This window comes from Macaca nemestrina, chromosome 15 (genome assembly GCF_043159975.1).
Source record: "Macaca nemestrina isolate mMacNem1 chromosome 15, mMacNem.hap1, whole genome shotgun sequence".
Classification (NCBI taxonomy): Eukaryota; Metazoa; Chordata; class Mammalia; order Primates; family Cercopithecidae; genus Macaca; species Macaca nemestrina.
Genome location: NC_092139.1, coordinates 52,480,796 through 52,507,408, shown reverse-complemented (window position 1 = coordinate 52,507,408; position 26,613 = coordinate 52,480,796). Strand labels below are relative to the sequence as shown.

The 26,613-nt window shown below is 45.6% G+C and overlaps 1 protein-coding gene and 2 long non-coding RNA genes across 3 annotated transcripts; 2 read left to right on the top strand and 1 right to left on the bottom strand.

Annotated features, from left to right (window-relative positions):
* Positions 1 to 170: 170 nt before the first annotated feature.
* LOC139358837 (uncharacterized) lies at positions 171 to 25,699 on the top strand. The gene is made up of 3 exons (XR_011614359.1): positions 171 to 353; positions 5,250 to 5,331; positions 24,936 to 25,699. It is a non-coding gene; the product is annotated as an uncharacterized lncRNA (long non-coding RNA).
* On the bottom strand, positions 20,579 to 21,324 carry LOC105486820 (SCP2 sterol binding domain containing 1). The gene has a single exon (XM_011749884.2). The coding sequence runs from the start codon at positions 21,250 to 21,252 to the stop codon at positions 20,782 to 20,784; it is 471 nt and encodes a 156-aa protein (XP_011748186.1). The 5' UTR covers positions 21,253 to 21,324; the 3' UTR covers positions 20,579 to 20,781.
* Positions 21,420 to 23,957, top strand: LOC105486819 (uncharacterized). Its single transcript, XR_011613578.1, has 3 exons — positions 21,420 to 21,645; positions 23,222 to 23,466; positions 23,820 to 23,957. It is a non-coding gene; the product is annotated as an uncharacterized lncRNA (long non-coding RNA).
* Positions 25,700 to 26,613: the final 914 nt, after the last annotated feature.

Sequence of the window (26,613 nt, the reverse complement as noted above, 5' to 3'; positions counted from 1 at the left end):
AGTTCTCAGGAAGTCTTGTTCTTTTCTTCTTTTTGGGGACAAGTGACCTAGAAGGCTCACTTTGGAGAACATGCCTTCCGGGTGGAGGGGGTGTTGTATTTTAACAGTGGGAAAGGAAGGGCCCTCCCAAAGTGGGATTTCGGGCACTGGTCATTGGAACAGACAAGGGAGAGGGTTCTCACCCTCCGCTCCTTGAAGTCTAGCCATGTGGGTGGGAGGCTGGAGCAGCCAGTGAGGACATTCAGCACAATGTGGGCAACCGGACAAGATGGATTTGAATTTATAAAGAATCTGCCTTCCTTCCTTCATGTTCCAAGCAAATGTTCCAGGTATTTAAGCCACATGCTGGGGAGGTAAGAGATAAGCCTCATGCTGGGGAGATAGGAAGATGGGACACAAATCTGGAAACTACCCATCAACAGAAGAACAGATAAATAAATTATGGCATAGTCATAAAATAAAATATGATACAACTAAGAAGATGAATGAGCCAAAATATGTGCAAGAAATGCATGAGTGTTACAGAGACAGTGTGGAGCTGAAGAATCCCGACACAAAATCAGAGTGCATGATTTTGTTTACAGGAAGAGCAAAAACTGGGGAAACTAAAGGGTGTTATTTTTAAGTCGAATTGTGGTTTTCCCTGGGTTTGGGGACTAAGTATTGATGAGAAAGGGGAGAAGGGACATCTGGGGTGCTGGAAGGGATTCTGTTTCTGGATCTGGAAGTTGGTTTATGAAAATACGGGTGCCTGTAGTTTACGAAACTTCATCAAAATGAACACAGGATGCATGCACCTTCTGCAGTATGGGTGCTGTCAAGAAGTTTGTTAAAAGGAAGATCTTTCCTGTGGATCATATGAGGCAAAAAAAGGAAGATCCTTCCGTTTGGGTTGCAGAGATGGGGAAGAAACCCGAACAGGCTGGCTACAGGATCTGAAGTAGGAGACTACATTAATTTTTTAGCTTCCACTTTTATCAGCCTGCTCAAAGCAATGCCCCAAACAAATTATATATTCTATGTCCCTGCAACTTCATGAAATAGGGATCCGCACATAAAAACGTGTTCCCCTGAGAGCTCCAGGAAATGGGTTTCACACACATCCATCAAGACTGCAAAAGGGGCTAGGCGTGGTGGCTCATACCTGTAATTCCAGCACTTTGGGAGGCCAAGGCAGGTGGATCACCTGAGGCCAGGAGCTCGAGACCAGCCTGGCCATCTCCACTCAAAATACAAAAATTACCCAGGCTTGTAATTTTTGCCTATAATCCCAACTCGGGAGGCTGAGGCAGGAGAAATGCTTGAACCTGGGAGGCGGAAGTGGCAGTGAGCCAAGATGGCGCCACTGCACTCCAACCTGGGCAACAGAGAGAGACTCCATCTCAAAAAAAAAAAAAAAGCAAAAGGTCTCCACTTCCTTATTAAAGGAAGATTTGAAAGCGTGCACACACACATACTCACACACACTCAATAGCCTCTAACGGTCATAATTTGTAGCCTGGGCTGAACCACAGCACTATTTCAGTCATTCCATCTGCCCATTTTGTGGCCTGCAAGCTCTACCCAGCCAGAATTCACCCTATGAGCCCCACTGAGCAGTAAGCAGTTATTTATTCCATCAATACTGACTGAACACCTGCCTCCATCCAGGGCCTGTGCTAGGTGTTTAATCTGGCAGTAATCATAGGAGGCAGGGAACACGATCCCCATTTTTACAGATGAAAAAGCTGAGATTCAGGGACATCAGAGCACTTATCCAAGGTTACAACCGGGTGGGAAACAGGGGAGCTGGAGTTCACCCCTATGCACAATTCCTTGCTAGAAATTGTAGCCTTGATTTTCCAGTTATCTAATATTGCATAATGAGGCACCCCAAAACAGTGGCATAAAACCGGAACAATGATTTGCTCATGGATCTGGGGGTTAACTGGGTTCCACTGGGCAGTTCTTGCTCAGGGACTCACATGTGTTTCCAGAGACATGCAGTGTCTGTGGCCCTCTCCAGAGATTCCTCGCTGGGAGTCCAGGCATCCCCGAGCATCTCTGTCTGGTCTCCCCACATGGGGACCTCGGGGTGTCAGAACTTCTCACAAGGGGCAGAAGTCTGCAAGAAACCAGCAGAAGCCTAGAAAGTCATGCAGTGTCACTTCTGCCACATTGTGTTCATCGAGGCGGCCAAAATGGCCCACCCCAGCTCAGAAGGAGGGGACCTGGATCCCACCTCTTGATGGGAGGAGTAACAAAGAATTTGCAAATGTTTAAAACCACCACAACTGATAAGTTTGTCACAGAGGATATTGACCACGATGACTTTCTTCACATTTCCACTGTCTTCCTTCACTTCTGACGTGCACTTTAATGCCATATTTCCTACTTCTGAGTTTGGCCATGTCACTTGCTCTGGCCTGTGGGATGTTAGCCCAATGATGTGTTTCCCCTCTGCCATCACCATGGGGAAAATGTGCCTGAACCATGCCACTGGTCTGAAGGGGAGTGTCTCAGTTCATTTTCTGTTGCTTATAACAGAATATCTGAAACAGGGTAATTTATAAGAAGTGAAATTTATGTCTTACAGTTCTGGAGGCTGGGAAGTCAGGGGTCACGTCTGGTGAAATCCTTCTTGCCAGTGGGGACTCTCTGAAGAGTCTCGAGACCGTACAGGACATTACGTGGTGAGGGAGCTGAGCATGCTGGCTCAGGCCTCTCTTCCTCTGCTTTTAAAGCCACCAGTTCCACTTCTACAATAACCCATCAATTCATTAATTCATCAACCCATGAATGAGCTCATCTATTTGTAAAGAGAAGAGCCCCAATCACCTCTTAAAGGCCCCACCTCTCAATACTGCCACATTGGGGATTGAGTATCCAACACATGAAATTTGGGGGATACATTCAAACCATAGCAGGGAGGGAAAGGAGATAGGAGACTGGAGGGGCAGGGCCCAGACAGCCTGAATTAGCAGATTCTCAGTCACACCGCAGGTCCATGAGCATAAATCAGTTAAGTTGCAGAGTTTTGAGATAGCTTGTGACTCAGTGTTTTTGTGGCTGTAAGTAATTTGGACACTGCCACTCAAAAAAGACATTGGAATCCAACTTCAGAGAAAATATTGGGAGATATGAGAAACCTTATAACTAATCATATGTCACAGAGTTATTCAAGATGAAGAAAATATAAACAGGAGACAATTTTAGATACCGGCCAAACTGGTCAGTGACATCTCAGAAAGTTTTTCAAGGTTCTGTGCCTATGCACCCCACCAAATGGACTTCTCCAAAGAGACTCCCACCAAAGCTATAACCAAGTCCTGCCCAGGGCTGTCTGCCTTGAACAACTCATTCATTCAGCTCATTGTGATGCTTCATTCCCAGGGCATGTTTGATGTGCATGTGTGTGCAAGTGTGTATTGAGCTTTATGTGTTGTGTGGGTATGAAAATGGGAGAGCATCTCTGAATGATTCTTTGTAATAAAGAAAAATGGAAATTCATCGTACACTGGTCAGTCATCTTGAACTCTGATACCGGCTCTTTAAAATAAAAAGGAAAGAAATTTTATTTTCTTTTTACTAAATTTTCTTTGGAAAAATTATTGCCTCTACATTCTTGGTTCATTTATTCCACCCCATTTCTTATGGGGCCTCCCCTTACCACCACCCCAATTTTATCCCCAAGAGACAATGGGAAGTAATCAATGAGAAGAGGCTGGAATCAGACATAGAGAGCTTTCAAGCTTGAAGGAATGTGAGAGGACACCTCATCCAACCCACCTGCTTCCCTGAGAGGCAGGGCTTGAACCAAGAGAGGGCAAGTCGTCTCCTGGTGACCACACAGTGAGGCTAAGAACCAGCTTGAAGTAGAGCTCAGGCCTCTTTCAAGAGCTTCCCTGGAAAACTGGTGAAGCCAACCAAAGCACAGCAACCATGGCTTTGCGTCATTCAGTTTTTCTTCTCTGGATTTCAGTTCATTCATCTCTAAAATGCATGCCCTGGGCCGGGCGCGGTGGCTCAAGCCTGTAATCCCAGCACTTTGGGAGGCCGAGACGGGCGGATCACGAGGTCAGGAGATCGAGACCATCCTGGCTAACACGGTGAAACCCCGCCTCTATTAAGAAATACAAAAAACTAGCCGGGCGAGGTGGCGGGCGCCTGTAGTCCCAGCTACTCGGGAGGCTGAGGCCGGAGAATGGCGTAAACCCGGAAGGCGGAGCTTGCAGTGAGCTGAGATCCGGCCACTGCACTCCAGCCTGGGTGACAGAGCAAGACTCCGTCTCAAAAAAAAAAAAAAAATGCATGCCCTGGATTAAATGAGTTTCAAAGCCCTGTCTAGCTCTTTGATTTTTTTTTTCTTTTTTTTTTTTTAAAGTAATTTAAAGAGGAGGGCAGGAACACTAAATCTCTCTCAACAAGACACCTGGAACCAAGCAGACCCATTTCCAAACCTCAGCTCCACCATGACCTTGTGCTGTTATGCAAGTCACTTAACTTCTCTTCCCCTAAGTGACCCAGGAGGCAGAGAAAGTACCTACTGTGTCCACACATAATTCAAAGGCACCAAGGGATTTTTTTCCAACATAATTTGCTATATGGCAGTTATATTTATTAGAGACATACCTTCCTGAATACCTCATGTAAATCCCAGCTCAATTAAGTCCAGGCCAACCTTTCCATAGTAACAACACAAAGCATGGTGGGTTTCCCTTTTACCAGCTGAGAACAGCCCCATCTTGGACAAGTTTCAGCAAAGCTCACAGACCAGTCTATCTTAATGCCTTTGAAATTATGAGATTCCCAACTCTCTTTAATCTCTTGGTATTCTATTTCATATTTGGGTTGTAAAGTGAGACTTTATTTTTATTTTATATTAAACTATTTCAGAATCACATAATTCGAATTTACATAAAAATAACCACAGTTGTGTATAATAATGTTGAAAAATACACATCAAACTAGTCATTGTGGAGAAACACCCAGAACTTGATTCATCTATCTTGCACTTGATTTATGGTTTAGCATAGTTTTACTTTTTAAGTTTTTAATTACATGGGTTGGAAATAGGGGGAAGCACCACCACCTTTCTAAGGCCAAAACCTCAGCAGGTTTTCACCCTCCCCATGGAAATAGAGCTAATTTCAGAAGTAGTAGTGACAAGAAATAAGATAATACATGTTAAGCCCTGAACGCCTTTTATTGTTGTCACTGAGCTAACTTTCCTTTTCTTCGTTAACTTTTAAATACTGGTCTGTTTTTAGGATTATAAATATCCAAGGGAAACAGAGACCATCTGGACTCATCCCTACATTGTGGAGGGGTACCCCAAGAACCTTTGGAGAGGCAAGGATGGCATTGCGGATCTGGGCACCACATTCTCTTAGCCTCCAAACCACTTCCCATGGCACAACACCACAAGCCCACCCAAGCACACCATCCCCTATCCACATATGTGTGGCCTTGGGATAACTTTAGACTTGGAATAAAAAGTGGCACCACTGGGAAATGCAAATGGTGGCTTTCCTTCTTCCCTGGGCCGTTTCTCCCTTTGAGTCTGTTTAAGGACCTATTAGGCTGTGGCTTGGACAGACACTGAGATGAAGCCCTCAATTCCATGGATCAGGGTTTGTTTCTAGGTCCTTGTTCACTGTCCCTTCATTGATGTCATAGAGCCACCTCCATCTTGATGTTCACCATCAGGGTTTGGAGGAGTCTGGGGTTACACATTTCAAGATGGGGAGAAACCCTAAATCTTTCTGGCAACTCCAGCCATTTTCCACCCAACCTTCTTTTCCAGAATAAAATAGGGCCAGCATGGAGTCCACCCCATAGCAGGTGGTTCCAGGTCTCAGAACATGTAAGGATGACCACCAGAGTTCTGGCTTCAGTCTACAAAGCCTGGCCCCAGTCTCCAGCCTTCTGCCACTGACCCCCTTTCTCCATCTTCACTGGTCTTGTTCTGTTCCTGGAATTCATCATGCTCTGTGAGCCACAGGGCATTTGCACATGCTGTTTCCTCTGCCTGGAATGGTCTCATCTCTGCCCTATCTCAGGGACCTCTCACTCATTCCTCTGATCTTGTTCCTCAGGAAGTCTGTCCTAAGCCCCTACAAGTCTATGAAGAGTCCCTCAGCTTTCCCTCCTGAGCCCTCACTGTGTGTGTAGCTAGGCACTACACTGGGAGTTCCCTGAGGATGGGAGGTGTATTAATCCATTCTCACGCTGCTAGAACCCAGAACTACCTGGGACTCAGTAGTTTAAAAAGGAAAGAGGTTGAATTGACTCACAGTTCCGCAGGGCTAGCAAGCCCTCAGGAAACAAAACAATGGCAGAAGGGACAGCAAACATGTCTTTCTTCACATGGCAGCATGAAGGAGAAGAATGAGAGCCAAGTGAAGGAGGAAGCCCCTTATAAAACCATCAGATCTCACGAGAACTTACTCACTATCATGAAGATAGCATGGGGAACCCATCCCCATGATTCGGTTACCTCTCACAAGGTCCCTCCCACCACATGTGGGGATTATGGGAACTACAATTCAAGATGAGATTTGGGTGGGGACACAGCCAAACCATGTCAGGAGGTGTCCATTTTGCTCAGTCTTTCATCCCTTACTCTCAGCACAGGGCCAAGAAGGTACATTAGGTAGTAGTTGCTTGGTAATTACCACAGAATGAACGAATAAAGGAATGCTTATGGGCTCAAAACATCAATGTGTTTTCCCTTTTCCTCATGCAAAGAGCAGAATTCCACCAAAAGGGGATGGCCAAAGCAGGAGGTACTGTCCCTGGACTGCCTTCCCAACTCCAGACTTCTCAAGCTCCCCGAAGACCCTTCTGAATCCCACCCGTAACTGCCCTCTGGAGGCACCCCTGTAAAGGCCTGATGTTTTTCTGTCATCTCAAGACTTCAGAGGAGACCCCACACCAGGCCCTGCCCACAGTAGGCTCCAGTCCTGCTTTGCAGGCCTCGGGGGCTCCAGTGAGAAACTTGCCCAGCTGAAAAGCTATGGAGTCCCTTTGCCTAAAAACTATGCTTAGTACCTGGGGACGGGATCAGTCATCCACAGCCTCAGCATCACGCAATATGCCCAGGTAACAAACCTGCACATCTGAATCTAAAATAAAAGTTGAATTTTTTTTTTTCCAAAAAAGAAAAAACTTGCTTCAGCTTTGCTCCTTTCTTTATTGATGAGGAGAAAAAGAAAGCACGGGCTCTACTCCCTGCCAGCTGAGATCCCCACCAATACGAGCAGTTCTCCAGGAACAAGCATGAAATCCTGCAGAAAAACTCACCTTTGTCCCACTTCATCTCCTCAGGCTACAAAACAACAGCAAAGGCGCTTTGAGACAGGGCACTTTCTGATTAGTCCTTTAAGGGAAAACCTTTCCTCAGCAGGAAATGATGTTCCAGAGGCTGCTGGACAGAAACATAGAAACAACTATAATCCAACTGCCCCTGAGTAAGCCACGCAGTCCCTCAACACAGCATGTTCCTCAGTTTCTCATGGCCCCCCATCTCTGTGGCCACTCCAGGATACCCCACCAAGAGCCTGCGGGAACACCTCCCAGGGCCCCTTTCCAGCCCGTTCCAGATCTCATCCTGGGCTTTGGGAGCCTTCAGCTGTTTCCAAGAGTTAACTAAACATCAATTTAATTACACTGCTGGGCTGTATAAATATTATGCTCTACAAAATGGTACCAAGCAGATATTTTTAGGAGGTCACAGATGTTTCTTGTGATTAGCCTAGCTACAGGTCTGGAAGAATTTTTTTTTTTTTTCCTTCAAAGAAAAATCAGTGAGGATTCTCAGCTGTCATTTGGGGATAGTTCCCGACATGGTTAAGCGCTGTGCTTGTTAACGGCACACCTGGGAGACTTCGTTTTTGTCTCCTCTGCCCTGTGGCTGTCAGCTTCCCTCTGAAACCCAGCAAGTGGGGCCCAAAGTCCAGGATCATGGAGCAGGTGAACCAGTGACCCAGACGCCAAATCCCAGCAAGGGTTGTTTATCTACCTCTGGACTTGCCCTGTCTCTTGATTCAGCCACAAACATTTATAAAGCACCAGCTGTGTGCAAGACACCACACTGTAGCTGCCACTGCAAACTTGGATAAGACACTAACTAATATTAAGTGACAAAATGAGACTTCCGTTCCCACAGGTATACAAGAGGGCTCACAGCAACACTATTTAAAATCACCCTAAACTGGAAACAATCAAATACAATGGAACACTGCTCAGCAATAAAACAAATGAACAGTAACTGTGCACAACAGTGTGGATGAATCTCAGACACTGAATTCTGAGTGGAAGGCTCCAGACACAGCGGAGTGTGCACTGCAGGGTCCCATTTATATAAAGCACAAAAGTAGGCAAAACTAAAGTCTATGGCGTTAGAGTCAAAATAGTGGTTATCCTGGAGGCAATAGTAACTAGAACGGCGTGTGAGTGAGGATTCCTGGGGCGCCAGTCACACCCTATTTCAAGAACCAGATGTTGTGTTGGTTACACGGGTGTGTTCCATCTGGGAAAGTTTGTGAGCTGCACACTTAGAATGTGTAGACTTATTCCTATGTATGTTATTCTTCAATTTTAAAAATGCATTTAAAAATAAGTAAATAGGCCAGGTGCGGTGTCTCACACCTGTAATCCCAGCACTTTGGGAGGCGAGGTGGGTGGCTCACCTGAGGTCAGGAGTTCGGGACCACCCTGGCCAACATGGCAAAACCCAGTGTCTACTAAAAATACAAAAATTAGCTGGGTGTGGTGGTGCACACCTGTAGTTCTTTAGAAGGCTGAGGCAAGAGAATCGCTTGAACCCGGGAGGTGGAGGTGGCAGTGAGTCAAGATCGTGCCACTGCATTCCAGCCTGGGTGACAGAACAAGACTCCATCTCAAAATAAAATGAAAATTAATAAAACAATAAAGTAAATAAAAGCAACTTGCCCAATGGGGCAAGATCCAGCCCCAAGCAGTCTACTTCCAGAGTTCGAGTTCTAACTGCCGTGTCCTGGTGCCCCTTCAAATGCAAGCGCTGCTGGAGATCGCCAGTACTCAGCACGTGCTCTGATCCTTCTCTGGACCTCATCAACAGAGTCTGCTGCACCTGACTTCCAACTGCTGGAGAGCTTTCTCTCAAATGCCCAGACCCCACTCTGCTTGCATGAGAGGCAGACCAAAGAAGCCAGGGAACCAAAAACCCCTGTCCCAGGAGCAGCCCTGTATTCGTGAGAGTTCTCTTAGAGGGACAAAACTATATATATTTTTAGGAGTTTACTAAGTATTAACTTACATGATTACAAGGTCCCACAAGCTGCAAAGCAAGGAGAGCCAGTCCGAGTCCCAAAACTGAAGAACTTGGAGTAAGATGTTTGAGGGCAGGAAGCATCCAACACGGGAGAAAGATGTAGGCTGGGAGGCTAGGCCCATCTTGCCTTTTCATGTTTTTCTGTCTCCTTTATATTTGCTGGAAGCTGATTAGATTTTGCTCACCAGATTAAGAGTGGATCTGCCTTCCCCAGCCCACTGACTCAAATGTTAATCTCTTTTAGCAACACCCTCACAGATACACCCAGGATTAATTTTTTTGTATATATACTTTAAGTTCTAGGGTGCATGTGCACAACGTGCAGGTTTGTTACATATGTATACATGTGCCATGTTGGTGTGCTGCACCCATTAACTTGTCATTTACATTAGGTATATCTCCTCATGCTATCCCTCCCCTCTCCCCCCACCCTACAACAGGCCCCGGTGTGTGATGTTCCCCTTCCTGTGTCCAAGTGTTCTCATTGTTCAGTTCCCACCTACGAGTGAGAACATTCGGTGTTTGGTTTTCTGTTCTTGCGATAGTTTGCTGAGAATGATGGTTTCCAGCTGCATCCATGTCCCTACAAATGACATGAACTCATCCTTTTATATGGTTGCATAGTATTCCATGGTGTATATGTGCCACATTTTCTTAATCCATTCTGTCATTGATGGACATTTGGGTTGGTTCCAAGTCTTTGCTATTGTGAATAGTGTCACAATAAACATACATGTGCATGTGTCTTTATAGCAGTATGATTTATAATCCTTTGGGTATATACCCAGTAATGGGATGGCTGGGTCAAGTGGTATTTCTAGTTCTAGGTCCTCAAGGAATTGCCACACTGTCTTCCATGATGGTTGAACTAGCTTACAGTCTCACCATCAGTGTAAAAGTGTTCCTATTTCCCCACATCCTCTCCAGCACCTGTTGTTTCCTGACTTTTTAATGATCGCCATTCTAACTGGTGTGAGATGGTATCTCATTGTGGTTTTGATTTGCATTACTCTGATGGCCAGTGATGCTGAGCATTTTTTCACGTGTCTGTTGGCTGCATAAATGTCTTCTTTTGAGAAGTGTCTGTTCATATCCTTCGACCACTTTTGGATGGGGTTGTTTTTTTCTTGTAAATTTGTTTGAGTTCTTTGTAGGTTCTGAATATTAGCCCTTTGTCAGATGAGTAGATTGCAAAAATTTTCTCCCATTCTGTAGGTTGCCTATTCACTCTGATGGTAGTTTCTTTTGGTGTGCAGAAGCTCTTTAGTTTAATTAGATCCCATTTGTCAATTTTGGCTTTTGGTGCCATTGCTTTTGGTGTTTTAGACATGAAGTCCTTGCCCATGCCTATGTCCTGAGTGGTATTGCTTAGGTTTCCTTCTACAGTTTTTATGGTTTTAGATCTAACATTTGAGTCTCTAATCCACCTTGAATTAATTTTTGTATAAGGTATAAGGAAGGGATCTAGTTTCAGCTTTCTACTTGTGGCTAGCCAGTTTCCCCAGCACCATTTATTAAATAGGGAATCCTTTCCCCATTTCTTGTTTTTGTCAGGTTTGTCAAAGATCAGATGGTTGTAGATCTGTGATATTATTTCTGAGGGCTCTGTTCTGTTCCATTGGTCTATATCTCTGTTTTGGTACCAGTATCATGCTGTTTTGGCTACTGTAGCCTTGTAGTATAGTTTGAAGTCAGGTAGTGTGATGCCTCCAGCTTTGTTCTTTTTGCTTAGGATTGTCTTGGCAATGCGGGTTCTTTTTTGGTTCCATATGAACTTTAAAGTAGTTTTTTCCAGTTCTGTGAAGAAAGTCATTGGTAGTTTAATGGGGATAGTGTTGAATCTATAAATTACCTTGGGCAGTATGGCCATTTTCACGTTATTGATTCTTCCTATCCATGAGCATGGAATGTTCTTCCATTTGTTTGTGTCCTCTTTTATTTCATTGAGCAGTGGTTTGTAGTTCTCACAAAGGTCCTTTGAAGAGGTCCTTCACATCCCTTGTAAATTGGATTCCTAGGTATTTTATTCTCTTTGAAGCAATTATGAATGGGAGTTCACTCATTGTTTGTCTCTCTGTCTGTTATTGGTGTATAAGAATGCTTGTGATTTTTGCACATTGATTTTATATCCTGAGACTTTGCTGAAGCTGCTTATCAGCTTCAGGAGATTTTGGGCTGAGATGATGGGGTTTTCTGAATATACAATCATGTCATCTGCAAACAGGGACAATTTGACTTCCTCTTTTCCTAACTGAATACCTTTTATTTCTTTCTTCTGCCTGATTGCCCTGGCCAGAACTTCCAACACTATGTAAAATAGGAGTGGTGAGAGAGGGCATCCCTGTCTTGTGCCTTTTCATGTGTCTGTTGGCTGCATAAGTTTTCAAAGGGAATGCTTCCAGTTTTTGCCCATTCAGTATGATATTGGCTATGGGTTTGTCATAAATAGCTCTTATTATTTTGAGATATGTTCCATCAATACCAAATTTATTGAGAGTTTTTAGCATGAAGGGCTGTTGAATTTTGTCAAAGGCCTTTTCTGCATCTATTGAGATAATCATGTGGTTCTTGTCTTTGGTTCTGTTTATATGCTGGATTATGTTTATTGATTTGCGTATGTTGAACTAGCCTTGCATCCCAGGGATGAAGCCAACTTTATCATGGTGGATAAGCTTTTTGATTTGCTGCTGGATTCAGTTTGCCAGTATTTTATTGAGGATTTTTGCATTGATGTTCATCAGGAATATTGATCTAAAATTCTCTTTTTTGTTGTTGTGTCTCTGCCAGGTTTTGGTATCAGGATGATGTTGGCCTCATAAAATGAGTTAGGGAGGATTCCCTCTTTTTCTATTGATTGGAATAGTTTCAGAAGGAATGGTACCAGCTCCTCCTTGTACCTCTGGTAGAATTCAGCTGTGAATCCGTCTGGTCCTGGACTTTTTTTGCGGTAGGCTATTAATGATTGCCTCAATTTCAGAGCCTATTATTAGTCTATTCAGGGATTCAACTTCTTCCTGGTTTAGTCTTGGGAGAGTGTATGTGTCCAGGAATTTACAGGATTAATACTTTGTATCCCTCAATCCAATCAAGTTGACACTCAGTATTTACCATCACAAGCACTCAACCAAACACTGATGGGATTTAGTTTAAAAACTCTGCAACTCCCTCTTTCCTTGGGCTGGATAACACTGAGTGGTGTTCTGCCCTGTCTCCCTGAACTGCTCTGTGGGGTTGAGCCCCTTAAAAATGATGTGCTCAATAATATGCCCTGTATCACCTTCCTTTCCCTCCCTGTCCCACTGCCCCACTCTCCAAGGGGTATTTCCTGGAATCACCTCACAAATCCACAGCTGGCAGTTGCATATTTGCCCCAGGGCCTGCCACTGGAGCGTGAGGTTCAGGAAGCCCCTTCTCAGAGAGGCCTTCCCTGGCCACCCAGGTCCCTTTAGCCACATTCTTTTCCTTTCTCAAGTGTCTTCTCTGGTTATTTGTTTGCTGTCTATGGCTTGTTTCCCCACAACCCACCCACAACCCTCATCTGGAAAGACAAGCTGCAGGAGAAGAGAAACCTCAGCTTGCTTGCCACCAGCTCCTCAAACCAGGAGTGATTTCCAAAATGTTTCATAACCATATGGCAAAGGAAAAAAATCCATCAGAATGGGTCACTGAAAAACCGGAATGGTGTTTGACCAATCAGAACCAATCCTGGCTTCATATATCCCAGCTTACTATCAGCCCTGCCAAAAGTAATTCACTCCTAAAACATCATCAGTGCTCAAAAAATATTTTTTAGACAAATAGATTAATTGCTCAGTCAGTCAGTGAACAGATGAAACTAGCAATTCATGACTAAAAATCCAAGATCTTCCCTAACTTAAAACCTGAATAAAAACCTTGCCATCTTTGGTGGTGCTGTCCTGGTTCTTGTGCCAAAACACACGTGAACAGATCCACCCATGGGAGCTGAGACAGTCCTACTTCCCTGTTTCTTGTTTGGAGAATGGAAAAAATCACCTGCAAAATCGTGAGGTCCCTAAGAGTTGCCCTAGGATCCAGAATCTCAGTCTGGTCTCCATGCAGCCAGGCTCACCTCACTGAGACTCCCACAGGGGCCGTGAGCCATTTGCTCCATCCTTCCTAGGGCACAGTGTGCATCAAACCCTGTTCAGAGACAAAAGAGGTGGGATCTCTGGGAGAGCTCTTTTAGCCCAACCTCTGCCAGTAACCCCTTCTAGTAGCCTTGCCTAGACGTGCCTTTACTCTCTGAACCTCAGATTCCTGCCGTCAGGATTATCTTCCAGTGGTCATCTTCTTGGGTGGAGGGAAAGGGCTCCATTCACCATTGCATCCCAATGCTTAGCACAGAGCCTGGCACATAGAAGATGCACAATCAACAGCTAAATGAATGAACTGTTCAACCAATGAAATGATAACATTTCAATTCTAGATGGCATTAGGTTCTTACAGTGCCCAGGTCTTGTGCTCAGTGAGAGCTTCCCATGTACCACCCACTGACTGAGCGATGCAGGTCCCTTGGAAGGTGTGAAGCAGGTTGCAAACAGAGAATGAAGGGCTACTTTCCAGGGATGTCCAGCATATAAGCTGACACACTCTCACCTCCGAGCTGTCCCTGGAAGGAGCCCTTCACTTCAGCACCAGGTGTCCATGGTCATCACCTGGGCCTGATTTCCCTCCTCCCACCCTTTGGCAGAGAAACAGAAAGACAGGTAAGTGTCGGTTTTATGGGTTTTATTAACACCTACATAAAACCGGCGGGGGGTCGGGGGGTGACAGTTTCCCAGAAAAGAGTTTCCTTAACCTCTAACAGAAAAGTGATACAAATCCTTCATTAGAGTAGGTTTTCTGTCTCCTTCAAGCAATGAATGGAATATTCCTGGTTGTAGATAAACTCAAGATTCTTGTTAGGAGACCTAGGACCCCACTGTGAGCCTTCCACTCTCCTATCCCAATTTCTGATGGTGGCAGAAAGAACTAATTTTGTAGTTCTCTCTGTTGAGTCCCAATTTAGAGCTAGGACTCTGTCCCAGATCAGGCAACTCTTAGTGTCCCAGAGGGAAAGAACCTCATGCCTGTCACGGTCTGGGGCCCCTCACATCATAACACTCTCTGCCGGGCCATGGGCAGATAGAAGCCTGCAAGGACAGGAGAGTCAGAAGAAGCGATGGGCTCAGGCATTCCAACCCGCACCTTCTCCTGTCCCATCAGTATCCCAGCTTAGCTCCTGGCTCCTGGAATACTGAAGACTGGCAGGACTGCTTGCTCACACAATGAGGAAGACTAAATCCTGCCTCCAAGGAAGAGGGGTTCATGTTGCATCCTTCAATTGTAAAGTTGCCCCTTGTGAGATTTTTCCTACAGAGCATGGCCAAATGTGAGAAAAGTTTCAGTTGGGCAAGTCAAGTCAACCTCTTACTCTTCAGGAGGGCATTACTTGAAGGAGAGATCTATGTTCAAATCACAAGGTGGAGAATCACATCTGGGGTTGGCTTCCGTCCCTGTGAAAAGATAAAAAACCACAAAGGGAGGTAGGGCATGTACAACATGTACAGTGATGCTTGTGTGCACATATCTGCAAGAAAACACAAGAAGCTGGTAGCTGTATGTGTCTTTGGGGAAGAAAATTGGGGAAAGCAGTCAGGAGAAGTATAAAGAACTGATTTTTCTCTGTATACCCTTTTCTATTGTTTTGATTTTTTTTCCACGTGCATTTTTTTCTAATTTCAGGCTTTTGTCTATTCATTCAACAAATATTTTGAGAATCTAGTGTAGGTGCCAGGGATTGAGAGAACGAAGCAAAGTGAAAGCAGGCAACAGGCAAGGGTCCTGACTGATCTCTGCCCTCAAGACTCACAGGTCTTGAGAGGTCAGAGGGAGCCATGTCACCTGTCATCCAAACTGCGCCTCTTCTGAAGAAGGAGATTCCACTAACTGAGCATCAAGACTGCAGGGCAAACTGGGAATGTCTTAGACAAGCCAGGGCATTTGTGTGGCCCAAATAGAACCACACCCATACAAAGGCAGAACACAGAGCTGGGAAAAAACCACACCCATACAAAGGCAGAACACAAATTGTGGGAGAGAAAGACAACAGCTCAATCAAGGCAGTTTCCTGGAGGACGACCTTGAGGACACGCATGGAATGTAGATGGTGGAGGCGGGGGAGTTGGTAGGATTGTGGCCTCCAAGAAAATCCTACACCTCAGTCTTCAGGACTGTGGCTAGGATGAGATGTCACACCCATGAATACATTATTTGTCTTAGTGTGGGCTCTATCACAAAGTATCATAGACAGGCGGCTTAAACAACAGACTTATTTCTCATCATAGGAAGCTGGCAAGTCCAAGATCAGGGTGCCAGTCTGGTGAAGGCCCTCTTCCTGGCGTACAGATGGCCACCTACTTGCTACATCCTCATATGGCAGAGAGAGTAAGAAAGCAGACAGGGGATGGAGCGAGAGAGGAGAGAGAGAGAACGAGCGCTGTGGTCTCTTCCTCTTATAAAAACACTGATATGGTTTGGTTCTGTGTCCTCACCAAATCTCATGTCAAACTGGAATCCCCAGTGTTGGAGGTGGGGACAGGTGGGAGGTGATTGGGTCATGGGAGTGGCTCCTTCATGAATGGCTTAGCGCCATCCCCTTGGTGCTGTTCTTTTGATGGGGATCTCACAAGATCTGGTTGTTTTAAGTGTGTACAACCTCCCCTGCCCAAGTCTTGCTCCTTCTTTGGCCATGTGAAGTGCTACTCCCCCTTTACCTTCTGCCATGATTGTAAGTTTCCTGAGACCTCCTCAGAAGCGGAGCAGATGCCAGCATCATGCTTCCTAGACAGCCTGCGGAACCATGAGCCAATTAAACCTCTTTCTTTATAAATTACTCAGTCTCAGGTGTTTCATATAGCAATGTGACAACAGACTAATACAGACGCTAATCTTGTCATGGGGGAATCACTTTTGTGACTTCATCTAACCCAAATTACTTCCCAAAGGCGCCACCTCCAAATACCATCACATTGGGGTTCAAGGCTTTGGCATATGAATCTGGGGTGACACATTCACTCCACAGCATTACCTTACATGGCAGAAGGAATTTTGCAGACATAATTAAGGTTATTAATTCATTCACGTTAAAATAGGGAGCTTACCATGAATTATCTGAGTGGCCCAGTATAATCACATGAGTCCTTTCATGAAGAGGCAGAAGATGAAGACAGAAGAATTCAAAGAGATTCAAAGCCTGAGAAAGGCTCAACACACCATTGCTGGCTTTGCGGATGGAGGAGCCATGTGGCCAGTCTCAAGTTGCTGAGAGCATTCTGGGCTGATAGCAAACAGTCCTATCACCACAGGAAGGTGAATTCTGCTACAATCTGAATGAGCTTGGAGAAGATTCTCCCCTCAAGCCCCCAGAGAAGAGCCCAGAGTGGCCAACACCTTGAGGTCAGCCATGGGAGCTGAGACTACAGCCCAGACTACCTGGAATTCTGGCTTCCAGAAGCTGCGAGTTAATGAATGGGTGTTGTTTCAAGCCGCTTAATGTGTGGTAATCTGTTACACAGCCATAGAACACTGACAGGCGAAGAGTAAGACCATGTATGGTAGGAAGCCATGGTCATGAGCCCAAATACCCACAGGGGCCCTGCAAGACTGGCCCAGCCCAAGGAAATTGCAGCCACCAACTCTCAGCCTCAGAGCCAGGGAGGCCAAGCGGGAAGGAGTGGGGCCTGGGTCTATCTGGAGAACCCACTCGCTCCACACCCGCAGCTGTTGCCTGGCAGGAATACAGTTTCAGTGTATCCAGATGACCCAATTTTTAAAGAGAATACAGAAATCCAATTTTTTATATACATTGTCCTAATTCAAACTTTACTAACACTGTGTTGGTCCACCTTGTATAGACCAAACAAAACACAGATGTGTGTTTTGAGACACATGTGACCTTCCAGGGCACCGGTCGAGTAGAGGAGAAAAAGCAGGAAAGTCCCCAGAGGCGGTGGGGAGCCAGTCTAAGTGCCTGCCCCTTCCTCTCAGCCAGTGGAGAAGAGACTCACATGCATGGGAAGCCGACTTCCAGCCAGGAGCTCTGTCGGGCTGCCCGAGTGAGGGCTCCCCAGCAATCCACTGTCAAGAGGGCTCCTGGTCCCATTTAAAGATGAAGAAGCTTGGGCAAGAGGCGGTTCAGTACCCACCTGTGGTCAGACAGGTGTAAAATGGTGATGCTGGGCTCAAACTTCCGCTTCTGATTCCAGAATCAGAGTCCTTCCAGCAGCTTCCCGTGGCATCCAGCATCGAGCGTTTTCTTGAGATTGAAAGGGGTTTGCGGTCACGTTTCTGAGGCCTGGGCTTCCCACTCCTCACCTGTTGACCACCTTTCTCTCCCTACTCCAGGCTCCTGCACCTCCATCTCTCCAGCCCCTGCCCCATGGCTGCCCTTCCCCACAGCCCTTCCTCACCCCCTGCATCCCAGCCTCTCCGATTCCATTCTCACTGCTTGCTTGTAGCTCAGGCTCTCACTTTCCCAGTTCCAAATTCTTGAGGAAGGAATTGAGTTAGTTCAGGTCACTTTTTTTGTCCCAAGTCAGAATAGGTCCTAGGTCAGATGCCAGCCCAGGCATGAGCCTGCATGACCCCTCTGCCCACTCTCCTGCCTCTAAGCGACCTCTATCTCAGGACCAAACAGCAGAGGCTACGATTAACACATGGTATGAGCAAGTATCCCAGGTAGTAGGGGCTTAGGTGAGCCATTTCTCTTAAAAAGTAATGTGGCACGGCCGGGCATGACGGCTCAAGCCTGTAATCCCAGTACTTTGGGAAGCTGAGGCGGGCGGATCACCTGAGGTCAGGAGTTCAAGACCAGCTTGGCCAACATGGTGAAATTGCGTCTCTACTAAAAATACAAAAATGAGCTGGGTTTGGTGGCAGGCGCCTGTAATCCCAGTTACTAGGGAGGCTGAGGCAGGAGAATTGCTTGAACCTGGGAGGTGGAGGTTGCAGTTAGCAGAGGTCACGCCATTGCACTCCAGCCTGGGGCACAACAGCGAGACTTTGTCACAAAAAACTAAAGAAGAAGAGAAAAGGAATGTGGCACAATGGCACCCCAAACACCTGCCGGCCCCATGTCTGACACTCAAACATGGTTGAATGGGAGTGGCCTGGGCCAGTGGAGCTGAGTGCTCACAACAGAGCTCAGAATCCACTGGAAGCATCTGAGACATTCACAGGCTGGGGGCACTGACAGGAACAAGATGCAGATCACCCCTTTAATGACGCACGTGAGAGAAGAAGCCAGGATGTGCACTAGGTCCATGCCCATCCCCTTAGCAATGTCTAACCCTGGAGTAAAGCACTCTCAGGACAAATGGTCTCTTCCTTTCCCACAGAGAGGATGATATTTGGTAAGCAACAAGTTCTCACTTGCCTTTGTCTAATATGAAATGGAGGAAGGCCTCTGCAGAACTATCCAAATCAGTCAGGAGCTGAACACTAAACCAAGACGAGGTGAGAGGGCTCATCTTGCTGAGAGAAGGGGAGAGTTGAGGATCCTTCCTCTTCAGGAACACAGCCACACAAAAGCCTTATTTCTAAGGGAGGGTGGCAGGTTCTTAAAAACAACGCAATTAGCTTATATGACACATAATAAACTGCATGTGTTTATATGCAGTGCACAAGATGATGCTTTGACCTGGGAAAACATCACCACAATTAAGATAATGAATATACCCACTACCCCCAAGTTTCCTCATGACATTTGTCATAATCCTTCCCCATTTCCCCATGCTCTTGTTTCTTGGCAACCACTAATCTTTTTTTTTTTTTTTTCTGTCACTACAGTTTACATTTTCCAGTATTTAATATAAATCGAATCGTATGGTATGTGCTCAGTCTTCTCTGGCTTCTTTCACTCAGCATAATTATTTTGTCATTTATCGACATTGTTGTTTGTGTGTACGCCAATCATTTCTTCCTTTTCGTGGTTAAGTAATATTCCATGGTATGACACCGCACCATTTGTCCACCCATTCACCTGTTGATGAACATGTGGCTTGTTTCCAGTTTAGGACTACTCCCAACACAGCTGCCATGAACAGTCACATGCATGCGAGTGTTTATTTTATACATTTACATATGCTTTCTTATCTCTTGACAAGATACCCAAGAACAGAATGGCGGGATCATTCGGTAGGCATGTATTTGAGCACGGCAGTTGTGATGAAACTGCCGCCCAGGTTTCAGAGCGTCCACACTGTGCAGGTGTTTGAGCATGGCAGTTGTGATGAAACATTCCTCTAGGTTTCGGCGTGTCCGCGCTGTGTATATTTAGCCCACAAGTTAAAAGTACACACAAACCACATGTGAGCCAAGAACACACACACGCTCACCCACAAGGCGTTGCATCAGCTGCATCGGACTTCATTCTGTTCTCCCAGACAACATGTGAAGGGAGCTTCCGGAGGGGAAATCTCCCAGGCTGCCCTCTGATTTTGTAAAATGTTCAACACACAAGCTCCTGACAGCATGGATACTTTAGAGATGGCTCACACAGGGCTGTGGAATCTGGCTCTGGGAGATCCTTTAACTAATGGCACCATCTCATCGGCCTAGAATAGAATAGTTAGAGTCAATACTGAGGGCTTTGGCATGAAGTGAAGCAGAGCTGGAATTCTCTAAGGGTGGTGCCGTCAGCGTCACCTGGGAACTTGTTAGAAATGTGCATTCTGTCCAGCCCAGATCTCCTGAGTAGAAGCTCTGAGATGGAGCCCATCAATCCAGACTTTAACCAACCTTCCAGGCGATTCTGATGCATGCTCCAGTTAAGAACCACTGGCCTAGAACACCTCCCAAGCCCTTCAAGTATCCTGGAATTGAAACCATCAGAAGTTATAATACACCAAGAGCACCATCCCCTCTGTTGCCTGGGTTCCACCCACAGACCTGGGGTGCCCAATTTGCTTAGCTCCCCGCAATCTCATAGTAAAGTTTCCTCATGGAATCAAGTTACCATGCGGAATGCACACCTGCGCAATGATGGTTATCACTTCTTTCTCCAAAACATTAAACTTTTTTTTAAAAAGGGGAAAATGTCTCAAGAACACCATCATTGGAGTATTTAATTCCAATGATCATAATCACCCATCTCTCTACATGTGGCTCTCACCCTGGCATAAATGGAGCATAAAGGGCATAAATGAAGCTAAAAAAAAAAAAAAAAAAAAAAAAAAAAAAAAAAAAAAAAAAAAAAGAAAGAAAGAAAGAAAAAGACAAAGATTCTAATTGATGCACTGCAACACTTTTTACTGCTTCAGAACCCTCCCTGAAAATTTACCCATCTGCAGGAAAATCAATTAAACTTGAATAGGAAGAATTTGAGTAAAAATATTGGATACTTTTTACTTTAATCTTCAGATTAAGCATGATTTCCACTCGACATTATCATCGAAGAGAAGTTCTTCCTTGGTATTTTTGCATGCTTAAAATTTAGCCCAGTCTTTGAAAACCCTTTCCAGCTTCTGGCTAAGCAGAACCTTGCCACTCACTTTGAACTTGCCAGCAAGGAAAGCCTTCTGTGGGTTCATTTTGCCCAAAACCAGCTCCATAAAGACGGGCTCCGGGATTGTAAAGACAGTGTCTGCTGGGAGCCTGGCAGGTCCCGGATACATGTCCCCAGAACCATTCTTCAGATCAATGGTCCACTGCAAAATGATCTTCCCATCTTTGGTGATGTCCAGCTGAAAGATGGCATTGACTTTCTTGACCAATTGAGCTCCCACTTCCCTGATGTGAAGCCTAATGTCCTCAAACACCGAGAAGCTCTCGAGTTCTGACAGCTCTAGAGGATGTGGCATGGCAGGTTCTGGAACTGAACCCAGAACCTCGAATTGGCCAGCCAGAGGTCCATCCTCTGCTTTGATCTTGGGTTGATGGCCACTTCTCTTCCACATCTTCCTGTGCTAGTCCCCGGACCTTGCCATCTGGTCCATGAGCAGCTGTGACCAGATTAATACCCACAGGTCAGATTGTGACGTCAAAGGTAAGGCCAAGTGGAGACTGAAGCTGGTGTGTGTGCTAGCATCTTATTGGCCAAACAAATGCTAACGTGTGACATCAGATAAGGGCTCAGACAGGCCATTGTGAGGCAGATCCACACACACACCCCCCTCCCAAACCAATCAGGGATGTTGGTCCTGCAAGCCCAAAAGGTCTGCCCGCTGCAATGGGGATAAGGGAAACTGGCCCCAGAAGCTTCTTTGGTGACATGAACTCTGTCTTTCCAATGCAGACATCTCCTCGGTGAAACCCTAAGTGAGACAGAAGTTATTCTTATTCCTCTAAAAGTGGGTAATACTTAAGTCCCATTAAGTGGGTAATACTTAAGTTAAGGTAATACTACAGATCCTGACACTGAATTTGGCTTTATCTGGCTGCTGGTAGAAAGGGAAATGCTTTTAGGCCAGAGTAATCAATTGGAGAAGGAATCAGCCCAGGGGCCTGCATCAGAAACTTTCCAGAAGCACAGTGAGACACACACAGAGAGAGTAAGTGTCCCTAAGATCAGAAGATGCTGCCAGTCTCCTCTGATAATTACACATAATAGTATAGCCCTTACGCTGGGCCAAGGTGCAGAGTTCTAAGTACTGCACATTTAACTCTCATTACAACCCCCTATGGTAGGTAACTTTTTTTTTTTTTTTTGAGACAAGGTCTCGCTCGGTCACCCAGGCTGCATGACAGTGGTGCGATCTCTGCTCACTGCAGCCTCCGCCTCCTGGGTTCATTTGATCCTCCCACCTCAGTCTCCCAAGTAGCTGGGAATACAGGCAAGTGCCACCACACCTTGCTAATTTTTGTACTTTTTGTAGAAATGGGGTTTCACCATGTTGCCCAGGTTGGTCTCAAACTCCTGGGCTAAAGTGATCCACCTGCCTCGGCCTCCCAGATAGGTATTCTTTTTATCCCCATTTTACAAATAAGGAAACTGAGGAGAGAAATGAAGTAACTTGCCCAATGTCATACAGTTAGCAAGTAGTGTAGCCAGATTTGAAGAGAGGCAGAATGACTCCAAAGTCCACCTGTTTATTTCTTTACCTTTTATTCTGAAATAATTTCAGCCTTATAAAAAGTTTGCAAAAATAGTCCCTGTTTAACCTGCTCCCAGCTTTCCCAAAAACTAACATCTTCTATAACCACAATACAGTGATCTAATCTGAGAAATTCACATTGGTTCATGACTACTAAGTAATCTACAGACCACATGAGGCCATATCCATCTGGTTTCAGGTCTCCCTAGTGCCTCGCAGTCTGGGACGGCGCTTCGGTCTTTGTCCATCGTTACCTTGACACTTGAATACTGGCCAGTTATTCTCCAAAATGTCCCTTCTTTGAAGACTGCCTGATGCTTTCTCCTGGTTAGGTGGAGGTTATGCCTTTGGGACAAGAATACCACGAAGGTGACCTGTGCTCTTCCCACCGTGCCATAGCAGAGGTTCATGATGTTACGTCCCATTTCTGCCTAGGTCGTCCTTGATCACTTGGCTAAAGCGGCTCCTTCAGGCTTCTGTACTGCGGAGTTGCTGTTTTTCCCTTTGTGATTAACATCTTTGGGGGAGGAGCCTCGAGACCTTGCAAATGGCCTGTTTTGCATCATCCTCTGGCCCACTTCTGTCGCATCCATCCATGGCCCACCCCTGCAGCAATCAGTGTGATGTAGGCCTAGCAGTCGTTTTCTATGTTTCTTACTCCCTTGAGGTTTAATAACTGGAATTCTGCTCTAAGGGAAAACACCCTCTTCTCTCCCGTTTCTTTCTTTGTTCAATCATTGATTTATCTCAGCATGAATTTGTGGGTATTTGTTTATTCTGCGGGTCATCATTTATTATTATCATTGTTTATTTTCTTGCTAAATTGTCTCAGATTTGGCCATAGGGAGCTTCATCAAGTTGGAGCCTGTATCTTTCCTACACCAAACTGCTCTTACATGTAAGCAAAGTTCCATTATATGGAGTTGCTGGAAACTTTGTCCTTTCTGGGAATGATGCAGAAGAATGAAAAAGGCTTCAAAGTACATTTGCAAAGATGGATGAGCTGGTGTTATCAATGTCGAGCAGTTAAACAAAGCCCTGTCTTCCAAAACCATGTTCTTGCCATGAGGTCACCAGGTATGAACAACATCAGCACAGCGATTTTAAAATGAGGAGGGCAAGAGTTCCCTAGCAAGTTCACTATAAGCAGCCAGCAGAGAACTGAGCCCCACCACTGCCCATATCTCATTTTCCTCAAGGACAGCGTTGTCCCCTCTAAATTACTCAGGCAGGTCCTCAATGGGGCTTTCATTCTCCTGCCACCGTGTGTCAGAGGGGAACGCAGTTCCACAGCTCATACATAAGAATCCAAAACACACCAGGACTCGAGGGAGCATTTCCCCAATGACATTGTTTAGAATTGTCCGCCAAGAGAAATCATAAAAGTAGACACAATGTCTAGTCAGTTTTATTATTTAAATTCTCAACAGGTACCGCTGCCTTGTTATCTGCACCGTGGCAGGGCTGCTTCTCCTACCTTGACTGCCACACCATGGGTATCTTGAAAACACGCCGCCTCTAAGTGGACACAATCTTCCTCTGCCTTGTTGAGATTCTTTCCCCTTTGGTTGCCATTCAGACCCAAGAATCTGGTCCTGGCAGATTTGTAGCTTTTCGTTTCTGAATTCTTCAAATGCTTTAAAGGAATGTGAGAGGCATAGAGATCTGTTCCCTAAAAAATACAAATAAATTAAAATTTAAAAATAAAAAATTGCAAAGCCATTTTATTAAGTAGGCTGCTTTTAGCTTCAAGTAACAACCACTACCATAAAAATTAATGATGGTTCAATTCAGTGGTCCCAGAGTGGGGTCCCCAAGCCTGTGGCATCAACTCCACCTAGGGATTCTTTGGAAATGCACATTCTCAGGCCCCACACCAGATCTGCTGAATCAAAAACTCTGGGGATGGGACCCTGCTGTATTCATCAGGATTCTCCAAAGAAAAAAGAACCAATATGACATAGAGAGAGAGAGAGATAAAAGGAGTTATTATAGGAACTGGGTCACATGGTTTTGGAGGTCAAGAAGTCCCACATGCAAACGAGGGACACAGTCAGGGGGTGTAATTCATTCCAGGTCCGAAGGCCTGGACTGGAGGACGATGGGGGTTGGTGTAAGTCCTGAAGACCAGGAGCCCAGATGTCCAAAGGCAGGAGAAAATCCACATATCAGGCCTGTAGAGAGGGTGAGTTCCACCTTCCCTGACTTTTTATCCTATGAAGACCCTCAGTAGATGGGATGATGCCTCCCACATTGGGGAGGGCCATCTGCCTTACTCAGTTCACCAATTCAAATGTGGTCCCCTCTTTCCAGAAATACTTCCATGGACACTCTCTGAAATAATGTTTTACCCCTGGTCTGGGGATCCCATGGCCCAGTCAAGTTGACACATAAAGTGAACCATCATGCCAGCAATCAGAGTTATAACAAGCCCTCCAAGGTCTGAATATTGGGTTTTTCAGTGTCTTGGAGAGGTCAGCCAAGATCTATGTGCTGTGTCCACTCTTGCATTCTACCGTCCTCAGTGTGTTGCCTTTGGTCCCCAGCTTGTCACTTCACATCTGCTGGGCTGCCATGGCTCCTTCCATCACATCCTCACAAGACAGCATCCTAAGCCAAAGGGACAAAAAAAGGCCTCTCCTTGGACCTATCGCTTACCAGAAAGAAAAGGTACCAAGGCCTCCACTGGTCTCATTGGCAAGGACTGAATCACATGCCCATCAAGATTCACACCACTGGGCAGGGCTCCCCATCCCTTGGACAGAATTGGAGTTGGGGTAACAGGAAAGAAAAGGGTGTTACACAGCGACAAATGCCCACCACAGGTACCCACAGCCTCTTCCCTTGCTCCTTGGAAGGCCACAAGGAGAAACCCCATCATTTTAGAGAGCTTTGGTGTCATTACATTTCAATAATCAAAGGTCATTTCCCCTTTTGCCAACCTCCTCATTGGCAACAAAATGTGCCTGGGGGCTTTCTTTCTGAAAGTTTACAGATCCATCTCCCACCTGCCAACCCAGCACCTGGGCAGTTGTATTCACTCACAGGTGTCGGGCTGGCAGATGGGTCTAACAGAATGGGGGAAGGGGATTAAGAAGTGTCACCCAGCCCCATCCCCTGAATGGGAACAAATCTATGTTACCAAGTTTACCCTTGCCCTGGGGCCTCAGACAAGGTGCCTGCACCTGGCTGTCAGATGCAGTGAGGGGAGAAGGAAAGGACTTTCACCTTTTACTTTATGTATTCTGCTTTTGTTTGTAATGAGCATGCACTCACTCTGTGGTTTTTTAATTGAATACAATTTTTCCAAAAGTTTTAGGCACACTTTGCAAAGTTGAAAGATTTCTACAGTGAACACTCAAATATTCACCAATATCTTATCGTTGCATTATATTGCACTTGTTTGAAGCTCTCCATCTTATTTTTATCTTATTTTTCTGTTTCAAAGTAAATTAAAGGTATCAGTAGACCCCAAACACTTGAGCATGCAAAGCATTTACTACAGTTCAATATTTGTTTAGTTTTTAATATAAAATTTACACACAAAGCAATGCACAAATCTTAAGTGTACATTTGCTGAGAGTGGACCAATGCACACACCTGAATATAGCACATTTTAGTACTAAGTATCTGAACGCCATGTGGCCCACAGCCCCCAGTTGCCTTGAGCATGGAGCCATCTGCAGTGTGTGGAGAAGCATGAACAAGCAGGAGGTGGGGTTTCTTCTTCACTTATCAGGTGGAAGGCTGCTTCCTGGCAGCACGGGGCTGTCACCATGAGTCCCTGGAGGAAGGCCTGAAAGTGTCTCTGTCAAAGACCCAAAGACCAGAGGCATAAACCAGGATCTCCACATGGAGAAGACATCACACCTTCTGCGCGTCGACAAAGATGGGAAATCAACTTTTATGAACACCTCTGAAGGCTAAAATCTTTGTTCTGTGGGCCATCTGGTTTCCAGTAGGACCATCACCCACTTCCCTGGCCCCTGCTGAGTCCAGCCACATTTTTAACAATGCTGGGGTCTGGCCTGGGTCCCAGAAATACTCACAGGATTGATGGTTCAATTGTGGGTTGGTAAGTACCAATCATGCCCAACATAATGAGCTGGAGCCTGCATGGGATACAGAGAAGGGCAGACACATGATCCCTGCTCCCAGAAACTCAGAACATGGGCAAGAGAAGATGCACACAAGTTTAAAAATCCAACTATGAAGGCCGGGCGC

Coding starts and splice junctions, on each gene's coding strand:
- LOC105486820 (XM_011749884.2), bottom strand. CDS start 21,252: ATGTGGAAGAGAAGTGGCCATCAACCCAAGATCAAAGCAGAGGATGGA.